Source organism: Sminthopsis crassicaudata, chromosome 6, assembly GCF_048593235.1.
Source record: "Sminthopsis crassicaudata isolate SCR6 chromosome 6, ASM4859323v1, whole genome shotgun sequence".
NCBI lineage: Eukaryota > Metazoa > Chordata > Mammalia > Dasyuromorphia > Dasyuridae > Sminthopsis > Sminthopsis crassicaudata.
This window is the reverse complement of record NC_133622.1, coordinates 107,373,187-107,388,534: the sequence shown is the minus strand read 5'-3', so window position 1 is coordinate 107,388,534 and position 15,348 is coordinate 107,373,187. Positions and strand designations below refer to the sequence as shown.

General features: G+C 40.1%; 1 protein-coding gene across 2 annotated transcripts in view; it reads right to left on the bottom strand.

Annotated features, from left to right (window-relative positions):
- Positions 1 to 3,755, bottom strand: part of CYP4V2 (cytochrome P450 family 4 subfamily V member 2) — a 32,340-nt gene extending 28,585 nt beyond the window's left edge. The window contains exons 1-2 of one of the 2 annotated variants that reach the window (XM_074276444.1): positions 3,503 to 3,639; positions 3,300 to 3,408 (exon numbers count right to left, since the gene is read on the bottom strand). In XM_074276444.1, coding sequence (XP_074132545.1) covers positions 3,300 to 3,408 — 109 coding nt within the window. In that variant the 5' untranslated portion in view covers positions 3,503 to 3,639. Of the gene's footprint in view, positions 1 to 3,299 lie in introns of both variants that reach the window. The other variant, XM_074276443.1, reaches the window with a different exon arrangement.
- Between the last annotated feature and the right edge of the window lie 11,593 nt (positions 3,756 to 15,348).

Sequence of the window (15,348 nt, the reverse complement as noted above, 5' to 3'; positions counted from 1 at the left end):
AGCTCCTTTATTTATTCCCATCAATAAAAAGTAAGGCAAATAACAATAACATGAAGTCTCTATCTGGAGGGTGGAAAAAATCTTCAAATAGCTATTGCTGTTGGCAGGGAAATGATATAGTAGAAAGGGCACTTTTTGTTGTTGTTCAATTAATTGTATCTGACTCTATGTGAACCCATGGACTTTATCCATAGAATTATCCAGAAACATACTAGAGCAGTTTGCCATTTCCTTCTTCAGTGTGCCCCCATTTTACAAACAAGGAACTAAGGCAAATAGTGATTAAGTGACTTTCCCAGGATCACACAGCTTCTGAGGTAGGATTTGAAATTTGTATCTTCCTGATTCCTGGCCTAGTGCTCTATCAATTGCACCAACTAGATGCTTCAGAAAGGGAGCTTAGTCTAGAGTTAAGGGACAAGTGTGCCTAATTTGATTCTGATCTGTGTTATCCTGGACAAATTACCTAGCCTTACTGGGCTTCAGTTTCCTCATTGCAAGGAGTTTAGACTGTTTAGATTTAGATGGCCTCTGAGATTCCTCCAGTCTCTAGAACTATGATCCTACGAACAGAGAGTCAAAGAGTGTTGAGCACAGAGCAGAAAGAACATAACATAATCTAACCCTATAATGAATCCAATTAACAACTTCATATAACCTAGGAGCTAAACAAAACCAATCATGATAAGAACCTTGAATTCAAGAAACAGAGCATTGCCTAGGTGCTGTGTCCTCTTCCCCCCCCCCCATATATAGAGCTTAGTTTAAAAAAAAAAACCCAAACCGCAGCAATAAAAGATCCCACAGTGACTATCCAGAAATAAATGTTTAATAACAGCAAAGTCATTCTTGGGAAGCCTATATATTCCAATCACAAACACAAGTGTTCAGTAGTGCTTTGGAGAGTCTATCAACTCATTTCCTTATTTTAAAACTAACATTCATTAGAGATTAAATTTCTTATACTAACAATTATCCAATAGATTAAGGTGTCTTTTTAGTTCATATTTATAATAGGAGGAGGAGGGAAATCTGTTTTTCTACAAGCCTATTTAGTTCATAGTTTATGATAGGAGGAAGAGGGAAATATACTTTTCTACAAGCTTATTTTAATAGATTGCCACAAAATCTGGAAAAAAAAAAACAAAGACTTAGAACTGGATTTAGAGGACAATTATTACAATCCTTTCATGTTATGGATGAGGAAACTGAGGTTGAGTGACTTGTTCAGGTCACATTGTAAGTGTCAAAGGTAAGATTTTAACCAAAGTCTTAATTCCAGAGTTAATATACTTTCTGCATATATTGTTGTATTAACTTCCTTGTTGTCTTTCCAAAAATATCTTCTGAAAATCTCAACATACTATATATAAAGGAAAGTATCAATTATGCTAACTTTAAGATAGTCTTGAGCTGAGTCTTTACATATTTTTGAGTAGAGATTAATGAGAGGGTATTTCCATCCAGGTAAAAAAGCCAGCTAACATTTCCAGCCTTAAAACTAAACATTTTCTATGTCAGACTCTTACCAGTTAAGTTTAGGGACACTGAGTTTAGAGGTTCTAGGCCCTGATTTTTTCACTAAAGTTTCCACTTGAAGTTCATCCCATCGGAGTCATATAACTTCAAGGCTCCTACATTTTTTACTGGTAGGAATGGAAAAACAACCAAACTGGCCCTGTATACTTTATGCAGGTATTTCAAGGATAGCAATAACAATAACTTTTCAAGATTTATATCAGATAGTTGTATAGGAGTTTACAACTTAATAGCACTAGACCTATTTGAAATATTACTGGCATTAGATAGGACTGAAATGTTCCAGCTCCTAGAAAAAGATTATAAATAAGAATATCAGTCATTAATAAACAACTTTCATTGCAAAATTCGCCCAGAATTCAACTGAATACCCCAACAGAATTCAAGCCTCAGCCAACCAAACTCAGAGGTCACTAGGTCTGAAGGAAAGGAATACTGTTATATAATACTCTCAATCATGTGTCAACAAAAGGGGAACACACACACAAAAACAGAACATGACTTAAAATGTTACATCTTAGATCCTACACCTTCCGACATAACCTTTTATTTTTTTTAAGTTCAAAATTATACTGGAGTATAACATTGTTATAAAGTTGGAGTATCTGTCTTGTTTTGTGTGAGGGATCCCTTCTAGGCTTTTAGCAATTACTATGATAAAGAAAATAAGCCTAAGTAACGAAAATGAAACTTTTTTCTGAGGTCAGTGGGGATGTATGTAGGAAGTGAAAGGAAGAGGAAGTAGGGGCAGGGCAAAGAAGATAAAGCCTAATGTGTTGTGAGTCCAATTAATGAGGTTTCCCAACTGTAACCCAGGATCTAATGGCTTTTATTTCCCTTGCTAGACTGAAAACTTCTTGAAGGAAGGATATTATAACTGGGAACCTCAGACAGCAACAACTGTTTTATGTGCTTCATTCACAGAGTGTATTCAGAACAACTTTGTGAGGTAATTAGTGCAAAAATTACCATTCCTAGTTTACAAAATAAAACTGAATTTTGGAAAAGTCAAGTATCTTGCCCATGAATCCTTCCTTTAGTGTCAAGGTTCCTGCCAATCCAAGAGTTTCATTTTGCAGATGAGAGGGCTGAGGCCCTGAAAGAAAGCTTAAGAATCAGAACCCACTTCAGACTCAATTCCATCTTCCATCATGAAGCATCAAGAACAGGAGGAATAGAGCCAAAGGGGCACAGAAAGCAAATCAGAAGTGCAGTGCAAGGATACTCCAAATCTCAGCAGCTGTGCAGGGAGTCAATGGAAAGTTTGGGGGTTGCTTCTGGTATCTAGGAGAGTTAGAAGTTGCAATGAATAGCTGGCAGACAGGATATAATTTAGCTTTTTAAGGAGGAGATAGGAGGGATGAAGGAGGAGAAGGGAAGGAATGAAGAGAGAGACAGGAGATAGAGACAGACAGACGTGGAGGGAGAGAGAGAGAAAGGTGAGGAGAAACAAGAGAGAAATGGGGAGAAGAAGAAAGGAGAAGGAGGAGGTGGAGGAGGAGAAGAGGATGATGATGATCATGATAATGATCAGAAAATTGAAAATTGGAAGAGAGAAAAAAAGGAAACGGGATTTGGAAAAGGGGAAAGGAAGTGAAAGTGAAAGTTCAGAATTGGAGGAGGATGAAGAGTTTCCCGTCTGCACTCTCTGTGAGCAGTCCGCTCTAGATTGAGAAAGATGGTTAAATTGAGTCAAATTGCTGGAGACTCAAAAGAGGGGCGATCTCGTCCAGCTGGGCCAAACCCGTCCACTTATTTACCTTGGCTATCAGACTTCATCATCAGAGTATGTCCCACCAGCGGGTACGCGGTGGCAACTGTGGGGATGCCTTTCATCTGCTGCCATTTCCGGACGTAAGCCACCAGCATCTGCAACATAGTCAACGCAAGGATAGTGCCCACCAAGGTAATGGCTCCCGTGGCGCCCCAGTAGAGTAGCTTCTGCCCGACTGGCACTACCCACATGTCTGCCCCCATCGCGGCCGTCTGCTGCTCTCAGACCGAGCTACTGCTGCAGGCCGAGGAAATTCTCCGCCGCTAGTCTGGGCTGCTAGAGGCCAGCCCGGTAGCTCGGGTGAGCTGTCCAGATGCGCCTTCTGAGGAGCCCGAGCGGATAGTGCGGGCGCTCGGGGCGGAGAAGGAGGGATGCTGCCAGCCAGCCGCAGACTCAGCCGGGGCTGGCTTCCCGAGGGCTTAATTTGCTAGACTATCTGCGCAAGGCTGGGCACTGCAGCTGGATCCAGGGAGGGAGGGAGGAGTCACGGGAACTTCAGGCGGAGTTAGTGGGGTTTCTCTTTGATCCCCAGGCTCGGGTTACGATCCTGGGAGAGAGTGAACAACAAAAGAAGTCTGATTGCCATCTTTTTTCGAAAGCCGAACCCCGTACCCCAAACCCTCACAAAAACTGCAGTCCTGCTGCAGTAAAAACTGAGGTCCGTAAAGCCCCCTGGCAGGGGCCAGCTTTCTTCTTCGAAACGCGGAAGACAAAGGTTCGGCTGGCTCTGCGGGAAGAGTATCCCAACTGCTTGGGCTCAGAACCCCTGCGGCGTTTGCAGGCTCCGCACTTTGCAAAGGAAAAACCGTTTGCTTTTGTGGGGTCCAGAGCGCGGGGCGATTAGAGGAGGAGTGAATTTTGTGGCCTTTTGCGTCATCTGCAAACGCACGTTTCAAAGGTTTTTGAAACCCTCTGGCTCTTATAAAGCCAGATAGTGCTGCCACTCTGGCGCAGGAAGCCTTGATTATTGCAGTAACCTGCTGGTGGGTCTGCCTGCCTCAAGTCGTTCCCCACCCCGGCCTATTCTCCATTCAACCAATTCATTAAAGTATTATCACACACACACACACACACACACACACACACACACACACACACACACACACTCAGTAAATTCTAGTGACTTCCAGTTGCCTCCAGGAGCATATGCAAAATGCAATGCTTAGTATTCATACCTCTTCATACCTAGCCCCCTTCCATCTTACACCTTACACGTGTACACGTTCCATCTTACACGTTTCTTACACCTTACTCTTTGATGCATATTCCTTTATCCAAATGACTCTGGTCTGTTCCACCAACAAAACTCCATCTTTCTGCTCCAGCAATTCTCTCTGATTGTCCTCCACGTCTAGAACTCTCTCTCCTCCACTCTTGACTCCTTGGCTTCCCTTAAATTCCAACTAAAATCCCACAGCAAGGAGAGGTAACTTTTTTCTGCCAGGAGCCATACGTATAACATCATTTGCAGGCCAAACAAAATGATCAATTTATAGAACTCAAGCAGTGGGAGGTTGTGGTGCCTAGCTTTCAGCTCATAACGGTTTGCTAATGGCTTGCTTTTGATTTTGCAAATAATTTCAAAGGCCTCATATTGGCTGTTGGGGGACGTTTCCCACCCCGTTTTACTGGTAACTTCTCCAGTCCCTCTTAATTTCAGTGCTCCCCTTTGTTCATTATTTCCTTTTTATCCTGCATATAGCTTACTCTGTATATATTTATGTATAATTGTTTCAGCCTTCACATAGCAGACTCCTTGAAGGTAGGGGCCTTCTTTGGCCTATTTTTGTATTTTCTGCTCTTAGCATAATACCAGGCACATACTGAAAATTTGATATTTATTGCTCAACTGACTTAAAAGGGAATCAACTTAGAATCCAATCCCTTCATTCTACAGATGAGGAAAAGTGAGGTCCTAAAAGATGATTTGACTTACTTACATTCAGTTACTAAGTAGCAGAGCCTGGGTCTGAATTTAAATGTGTCTTTATTCAAGTCATTGCATTAGATAACTTGTGACTAGTTATAAACAGATCTCACATTCAACCTTTTGAGATTAAGTACATAGTACATACATATGTATTTATTTAAGGCAACAGCTAATAAAGCTTAAATGTTGGAGAAAGAATATTACTTACAGAGATAGATACCACTTTTGGAGGGACACAAAAAAAGGTGGTAGGAATGGGTCATGATTAAGGAAAAAAACTAATATTCTAAATTAGATAATCTCAGCAGGTGGCTCAGTGGACAGATTCATTTCCCTGAGTTCAAATCCAGCCTGAGACACTTATTAGTTGTGTGATTCTGGGCAAGTTACTCAACCATGTTTGCCTCAGTTTCTTCATCTGTCAAATGAGCTGGAGAAAGGAATGGCAAACCACTCCAGGATATTTACCAAGAAAACGCAACTTGGAGTCATGAAGAGTTGGACACAACTGAACAATAACAAAATGTCTGAGTTTTGAACTAAAGTCACAGCATTTATTCTGAGTTTACTGCAGAGAAGATTTGAGGAGTAGCTAGGGATTGGACCATAAAGCTGGAAGAGATCTCAAAGGTCATTCAGACCAATCTTTTCATTTTCCATTTGAGGAAACTGAAATCCAGGAGAGTTAAGTGATTTGCCCATGATCACACAACTAGTCTGTTTATATCTTTCTTTCTTTCTTTCTTTCTTTCTTTCTTTCTTTCTTTCTTTCTTTCTTTCTTTCTTTCTTTCTTTCTTTCTTTCTTTCTTTCTTTCTTTCTTGCTCTTTCTTTCTCTCTTTCTTTCTTTCTCTCTCTTTCTCTCTTTCTAATCTGGGAATTCTTTTACTTTTCCAAATTTCTTTATGATAATAAATGACTTCCTGGTGACCATATTTCCCCAATGCACAGACAGGCAGGATCAGGTGAGAGAAGAAAAGTATCTCTATTTCCCTTTCCCTCTCTTCAACCTACAATCTGAACTAGGTGGGCATCACTTCACAAAACAGATCATAGTGCTATATGGTCTGCTTGATCCTAAAGGAAAACCTAATGAAACTTTTTTTTTTTTCTGTACAAATTCAGTATTTTTATTGCACACCTTGGGACAAGTCATTTTAGGTTTATGAGGGAAGTGGATTCGCTCTCTAGAAATCATTCTTCCAATTTAAGATTTTATAATTTCATGAGGAAAATTATGACCTTCTTCAAACCTCACTCCCGCCTCTCAAAATATGGATTTGCAAAAATACGCTCTCAGAAAATCTGGATTCAAATTTTAGCTCTGTTACCAACTATTCTATATGTCTTAACCTCTCTGGGCCTCAGTTTCCCATCACTGAACTATAGAAGGCATAAAGCTATATCTGCTAAGTCTAAAGGACAAAAAGGGAGCAATAGGGACAGATTTCAAAAAGGAAGATTTTGGTTGAAAAATCTTAAAATTTAAGGTGTTTAGAAATGAATAGGTTCTTTGTAGAGATCTTTAACCAAAGGCTGGATGGCCACTTAATGAGGTTGAAAGGGGTTGTTTGTTCAGCTATGAGACAGTCATTTCTGATAATTAGCTTCTCTATACTGCACTAGCTTGTTTTCTGATGAAAATGAACAGCATTCTTCTGGCATAATCTTCAACAATCCAAAGTCACTTCCACTATGAGACTTTAAAATAGTCTAGGAGGGGATTTCAAAGAAATATGAAACCTTATGGCAATCCAGCCAGGCAAGAGTATTGTGAACAAAAGCATAGATGCAATGATGAGCACGGTGGAACATTAATAAAAATAACTACCAAGATTGAAAGTTGGAGGCTAAGTTGGAGACTAGTGTCTGGGACCAAAATACTTAAGGCTGAAGAATTTGAAGTTCATCCTGAAGACAATGAGAGCCATGGGGCAAGTAGTGTTATCACTACTCCCCATCTTAGAGAAATAAAAGCTCATAGGTGCTAGAGTACTTTGTCATGATCACCTAGATAATATTGAGGAGGTGTGAGAATTGAGGGTAAGAGATACCCTAGCTTCTAGGGTACCATTGAGAGTCACCACAGAATTACTGACTTTCTCCATTTTCAAGAAAGCTCGACCCATTTGTAAACCATTCACCATCTGGGTTGTCAAGGGGGATGCCCTTTAAGTCAAGTCAGCTGGAGTACACAGAATCTACAGTTTCCTCATAATTATGACTAATGAACTATTTGGTATTGGCTAAGAAATAGGCTAGTTAGTCAGTGGAATAGGTTAGGTTCAAAGGACAAAACAGTCAATAACTTTAATAATCTAGTGTTTGACAAACCCAAAGACCCCAGCTTTTGGGATAAGAACTCACTGTTTGACAGAAATTACTGGGGAAATTGGAAATTAATATGGCAGAAACTAGGCATTGACCCACACTTAACACCATACACCAAGCTCAGGTCAAAATGAGTTCATGACCTAGGCATAAAGAATGAGATTATAAATAAATTAGAAGAGCATAGGCTAATTTACCTCTCAGACCTGTGGAAGAGGAAGGAATTTGTGACCAAAGAGGAACTAGAGATCATTATTGATCACAGAATAGAAAATTTTGATTATATCAAATTGAAAAGTTTTTATACAAACAGAACTAATGCAGACAAGATTAGAAGGGAAGCAATAAACTGGGAAAACATTTTTACAGTCAAAGGTTCTGATAAAGGCCTCATTTCCAAAATATATAGAGAATTGACTCTAATTTATAAGAAATCAAGCCATTCTCCAATTGATAAATGGTCAAAGGATATGAATAAACAATTCTCAGACGAAGAAATTGAAACTATTTCTAGCCATATGCAAAGGTGCTCCAAGTCATTATTAATCAGAGAAATGCAAATTAAGACATCTCTGAGATATCACTAGTCAGATTGGCTAGAATGACAGGGAAAGATAATGATGAATGTTAGAGGGGATGTGGGAAAACTAGGACACTGACACATTGTTGGTGGAATTGTGAATACATCCAGCCATTCTGGAAAATGATTTGGAACTATGCTCAAAAAGTTATCAAACTGCGCATACCCTTTGATCCAGCAATGTTACTACTGGGCTTACATCCCAAAGAGATCTTAAAGAAGGGAAAGGGACCTGTATGTGCAAGAATGTTTGTGGCAGCTCTTTTCGTAGTGGCCAGAAACTGGAAACTGAGTGGATGCCCATCAATTGGAGATTGGCTGAACAAATTGTGGCATATAAATATTATGGGATATTATTGTTCTATTAAAAAATGACCAGCAGGATGATTTCAGAAAGACCTGGAAAGACTTAGATGAACTGATTCTGAATGAAATGAGCAGGACCAGGAGATCATTATATACTTCAACAACAATACTATATGATGATCAATTCTGATGGACGTGGCCCTCTTCAACAATGAGATGAACCAAATCAGTTCCAATAGAGCAGTAATGAACTGAACCAGCTACACCCAGCGAAAGAACTCTGGGACATGACTATGAACCACTACATAGAATTCCCAATCCCTCTATTTTTGTCTGCCTGCATTTTTTATTTCCTTCACAGGATAATTGTACACTATTTCAAAGTCCGATTCTTTTTGTACAGCAAAATAACTGTATGGACATCTATATGTATATTTTATTTAACTTATACTTTAACATATTTAACATGTATTGGTCTACCTGCCATTTGGGGGAAGAGGTGGGGGGAAGGAGGGGAAAAGTTGGAACAAAAGGTTTTGCAACTGTCAATGCTGAAAAATTACCCATGCATATATCTTGTAAATAAAAAGCTATTAAAAAAAAAAAAAAAAAAAAAAACAATTATGACTAACACCTCCTGACTGAGTAGTTTTCAGGGAGCAAAATTGCAGGATTAAGAGTATGACACATCCAGAAAGTCAGGTCAGGTGTCTAGTAGGAGAGTCTGATTTGTGGTAAACTTCCCATTAACAAGCCACAGATGCTCTTTGGCTTCTAAAATGCTCTGGTGCTCTAGGGTAAATTTTGAGGCTTCTTCTCTAAGGCGCAAGAGCCTTCTAGGAAAATTAAGTCCAGTTTGAGAAATAGTTCTGGGATCTTCCCGGGCATGGCCCTGCCTTTCAGGACTGTAGGTCAAGATAAAAATGCAGTTAAGTGGCACCAAATCTCTTAACTCTTTAGCTAAAAGTTTGTGCTTAAGAAATTTTTCAATCCTGACTAAGGAGGGAGTGGCCCAAACAGAGGGATCTATTTCCTCCCAGATTTCAAAGGGAACATGGGAAGGTATTGAGAGCAGCACAAAAAAACTATATGGAAGCCTGAGAAAAAAAAAAATTGGGTCCCCAGTTTCACCATTAAATTACGCTGCAATAAGGGAGCAGGATAGGAGGGAATAAGAAAAAAACAGATGTTTAAATAACAGGTCACCAAACTGGCAAAAGAGAGGAAAAAATCTCCAAACAATTCTTAAGTTCCCCTGCAATCCCCACTCTATGTTAAGGGAGGGGCAAGTGAGACCAGAGTGCCAGAGAGAGAAGAAAGGAGTCCCCCCATAGCAAAAAAAAAAAAAAAAAAAAAAAAAATTTCAGTGGTCTTACAGGCCACATCCAGATATTGGGTTGTCGGGTGTTGGGCTGTTGTGGTGGAGCAAAGGGGAGCTTGACCAAGCCCCAAACTCCAGCTGGAGGGCAGGGCATGGGAGGGGGCAGTTTATCCTCTGTAGGAAGTCTCTCCTCCAGTGACATTCAGGGCAAGGAAGGACTGGGGAGTTTCCTTACAGTTTCCATGACACTTAAAGCACAAATCTCTATGATTATCGGAAATGTCAGCAGCTATTCTCCATATCTAGCTTTAATTCTGCAGGTTTTTTCCTCTGTTGCAGTTTGATTCCTTTCATTACAGACTCCAACAGCTGTTTCTAACAGCAGAGTGGGAGAAATTTGAGGGCCCAAAACTGGATTCTGCAGCTTTCTCCATATATCTGGGGCAGATTGTTTAATATTAACATTTTCCCAGGAAAGATCATGGCGGCATTGGACTTGGATCCCTCAAAAAGCTGAGTGGGGTCCTCAAAGTAATGACCAGATTTTTCCTTAGTCTGGGAGAGATTTGACATTGAAAGAGGCACCTCTGCTCTGAATGTCTCTCCCTGAGAGTCTGCTGCTTCTCTTGAAATGGACTGACATGAGATAGACAGCTCGGACCAGATTATTCAATTTAAAGCATCATTTATTAGACTGCTGGAGACTGAGCCCACTAGACAGGCTAGTAGAGATCAGCCCCAAACCTTTAGCAAGGTACACTTTTAAGCCCATTTGCCACATCCTGGTATAGCCTTGAGGTTACAAATTTTGGGAATCACTGACACAATTTCTCGTTTACAACGGGGAAGTGTCTGGACGAGAGTGAGCACACAATGGAACCTGTCGGCATGTTTTGCAATGATGTCCTGACTTTGTTAGACACATACTTCTCGGAAAGTCTAGGGTCTCATGAACTGGGGAACGGGGCCCAGTCTGAGCATAACACTTCCCTTAATTTAGTTTAAGCAACATTTTCCTATAAGCCTGAGGCCCCTTGATCCAGGGATGAGGGGGCCAGTCTTTTGTCCATTTCACTCCCCCCTTTTTTATGTTTATAGTTGTGACTCATCTGAGGCCAATGGGGAATAAGCCATCTTGAGGGTGAAAAGTTTCAGGGTCTATAATGACTGATACCTTATGACTGGCCTCCTGGTCATCCAACCACTTACACAAGGAGGCCAGCGATTCCGTGACATACATAATCCCCCTTGCTTTATGAACAGCAAGTCTAACCACGGTGGTTCTGTAATATAACTTCTACTAGGTAATCCACTGATTTTTCTAAATGGGTGATGAGACTCTCTAGAATCCTAATGTCTGCATCCACTTGGGAGCTAAGAAGGCAAATGTAGGGCCAGAGAAACTGAGGCAAGATAGAGTCAGAGAACTCCCAACATTCTATTAATTGGAGATTGACTGGAAAAGACTCTATTCTAGAAGCATCCAGCGATGAATGTGAGTTCTCAATGACATATATACACACATGGTTCAGCTACAGCAGTAGACCAAGGCAGGGGCAGGGTGAGAACATTGAGAATGGGAATAGACTATCAATCTAGTTCTGACAGCGTGTTGGAAGACACTGCACATTATATTAAGAGCCAGGAAGTCTGAACTACCCCTTATCTTGAGTCTCACATTAACAATTTATAATCTTAGAGCAAGTGGCCCTCAGTCTTCAGTGAACCAGAGGGGAGGTTTGCAACTAAGGGGATTGAGGCAGAACAGCCTCAAGGAAACTGAGTCAGGACAATTCTCAAAGTAAAACAGTTAAGGAAACTGAGGCAGAACCAATTAGGGAAATTGAGTCAGGACAATTAAAGAGGACTATGGCACAACATTCCACACACTCTTTCTCTCCTGAATAAATTAAATAAAACTAGAAAAGAAAAAATGCAAGGACAGGTCTCTCCCAGATAACCCCAGAGTTAACAGCCGTACAAAAGCTCCCTTGTTGCAAGCATGTCAGGTCCTCTGCAGTTGGGGCACCATCTCAGCCAGAGAATCCAATTTGAGATGGACAGTTCACTGTGAGTTAGGTGATCTGCAGTCATTTGTGCACTTAACTCAGTCTCTGCTTACAGAGCAGCAGGGCCCAAGCCCATTCAGAGGGGCAACCCTCTCCAGGGGAGAAGGGTAAGGCTTGGAGTAGCTTCACCTGAGCCGGCCCAGAGGAACAGACAGGGCTGTGGAAAGGATCAGGTTGCAGAGCAGATTATGCACAGTTAGACCATCAAGGCAGGCGAACCCCAAACTTTTAGATGCCTGAACCTTTAGTGAGGTACATTTTTAAGCCCATTTGCCACATCCTGGTATAGCCTTGAGGTTACAAATTTTGGGAATCACTGACACAGTTTCTCGTTTACAATGGGGAAGTGTCTGGACGAGAGTGAGCACACAACGGAATCTGTCGGCATGTTTTGCAATGATGTCCTAACTTTGTTAGACACACACTTCTCAGAAAGTCTAGGGTCTCATGAACTGGGGAATGGGGCCCAGTCTGAGCATAACACTTCCCTTAATTTAGTTTAAGCAACATTTTCCTATAAGCCTGAGGTCCCTTGACCCAGGGATGAGGGGGCCAGTCTTTTGTCCATTTCACTCTCAGGGGGCAGAGATTAAAATCAGTATCTTGAGGAGGAGAAAAAGGGGTCCCACTCCTAGTATCAGAGAGATTGAGGAGTGGGGGTCTGGGAATTCTCAGGATCTGGTTCAAGAGGTGAGAGGGATAGAGTTAAAGAAATATTGTCAGACATAAGGTCCTGTTCTGGAAGGGATTCAGAAGCCTCCTGATAAGGACAGCATAAGGGTGCAAAGGAGGGATACTATGTCGTACAGGAGCAGGATGGAGGGAGTTTCATTTCTCTCTAGCAAATTTAAGCAGCTTCCTGCAGTGTTGTTTTATTTTAAACTTTTTAGTTTTGAGATCTTTTAAGCTGAATTTGTCTGTTTTTATCCTTAGGGATAGAGGTAGATTGTCCCATTTTGCCACAAGTCTTAGATTTCCCCAATTATATAGTGCCTTGTCCTTCTCTTAGGTGTCCCTAGAGAGGGAGAGATTACAATCACTCCCTGATTAAGGGGACTCTTTTGTCAGAAAATGCAGGAATTCCCATTTCAGGCATCCCTAAGAGAATTCTGCTCAAGCATGGAGCTCCAACAACCCAATTATTTTCCCAGAAATTTTGGGGTGTCCTAGCTATATAATAAACAACAAAAAAAGGCTTTACCTTTGCCAGAATCTCGGTGATCCCCCGTACTGGGCCACTAAATAAGGTGGGAGAATGGTAAGAGATCCCCTCTGGTAGATGTCGCAGATTCCTTGTGAAAGAATTCACAAACCCAAAGTTCATGGCAAAAGAGGATTCATTTACACTAAGAAGACAGCTTTCTGAGTGGACAAAGAATCTTGTTAGGATGATTTTTGCAAAAATAGGTTGACAAACCCCTGGTTATATTGGGTCAGTGTTGGCCTGCAGCCTGGGGAGCAGTTTGAGCCACTCAAAAGAATGTTGACTATGCCCCAGATTGAGATTTTCAATTGAATAGGAGTGGTCTGGGAAAGGTATGTCCCTCTCCCTCAGCAAAGGGGACACAGTTTACATCCAGGGCCACCCCAAAAGTTAGAAGGGACAGAATTTACATCAATATCAGATCCAAAATTTAAGTCCAATTTGTTTATTTGTTTCACATCAAATCCAGAATTACATTGTTTAGTATGAGAGAAATGATTATTAATAACCAACGATTTGGAGAGGATCAGATTTCCCCCTTTTCTTTCATCCTCATTTTAAGACCTCAGTCTCTGAAGGTTAAGCTAACCTTGTTTATCCAGACCCTATTCAGTTGGGGCAGCCATTATGTTTCACTCTGGTTTGGATGGGATAAAGTCTTTAAATAGATTGCCCAAGGCTAGGGTTGTTAGAACTAAATGACTTAATTAAAATTCAGGTCCAGTCCCTCATTTAATATTCATTCTCTCATTAATTGTTAGTCAATTAGAGTTGATTGTCACAAAGGGAGAGAGCCTTCTTCCAAAAGGACATTTAAGTCTTAAGTCCCTATACCATGATTATCTTTGAAGTAAGAGAGAAGATTATTATTAAAATTCTGACATTATTAATAAGATTATTAAATTACCCAGAAATTATGTCTTCAAGCTTTTTAAATTTTCACAAGTGAAAGCTTTTTCACAGGAAAAAAAATCTTTTTGGATACTGAATAATGTCTCATACATATAGTCATATTATCATTTTTCAATTGTTTATTGACATACTGATCTATAGAAGTGATTTCCCCTAAAATGTAAATTTCTTGAAAGCAGGAGCTATTGTTTCCTTTTTCTTTATTTTTCTAGAAGTTAGCAAAGTGCCTGATGTATATGGCATACAACAAATTCTTCATTGATTGATACAGATGTGATTAGTAGATTTTTTAAAAATAAATTTTTCTTTCAAATCATAATAGCTCTTTGGTACTCTATATTTTATCAGGCAATGCATATTAATCATACAGTTTCTATTTTTTAGAGGGTTTTTGCTTTTAGTATATCAAGGGGAATCCTCATACTTGAAAAGACTGATAATCATTGCTAAAGACTAGAAATGTCAAAGATGCAAATAACAAACCACAAAACTGTCATATTAGCCCAAACACATTAAAATATAATGGGGAATATTTAACAATAATACAATAGAACATAGATAATGTTAACATATAATGTTCTGAGTCAAAATGCATTCAGGGATCCTTATAAAGCACTTTTCATGCTTATCATTTAAAAAAAATACCTTCCCATATGTATATATTTATTTATTGATGAATTATATGCATGCACTAAGTACTAATAATAACATAAATTACACAACTTAAACACAAATATAGAAATTTTAAAAGATGAGCTAAGGATAGCATATTATGATCCTAGGGAAGATAGGAAGCCATTGGAATTTATCTAGAGGACTAACTTGTTCAAACCTACATTCTAGGAGTATATTGCATCAGTACAAGCTACTACGGGGACCTAAAGAAGGATTTTGGCAATGTGAGTAAAGAAATGGACACACGTGAGAGATGTGGATATAAAACCAATGATTTGGATATGGGGGTGCAGGGAGTGAGGAGTCTTAATGTAAAGGGCTGAAACTCTTGAGTTAATAATGCACTGAGGTGGACAACAGAGCACTTAAGGCTAATTACCAATTGGACAATACTCTATTAGCATATGCTTGGAAAATGGCCCTTCCCACTATACTGTGCTGGCCCAATCGTTTGGTGTATACAGATAATTGTAGGAGGGATTAGGAGGTGGAGTGAGACTAGCCAGACTCACTCTGGGCAGGAGATGAAGAGGAGAGGTCACAGAGATCCTGTGTCTATCCCCTTGACTTCTACTGCTAAAGACCAAGAATAAAGACTTTTGCTTATCCTGACTCCGGCTGATTCTAAGGTATCCATGGTGCTAATGCAGTCACCATATTTAACATTAAGGTTACCTTGGATGTTGGAAGATATTGGTGATCCAGGTG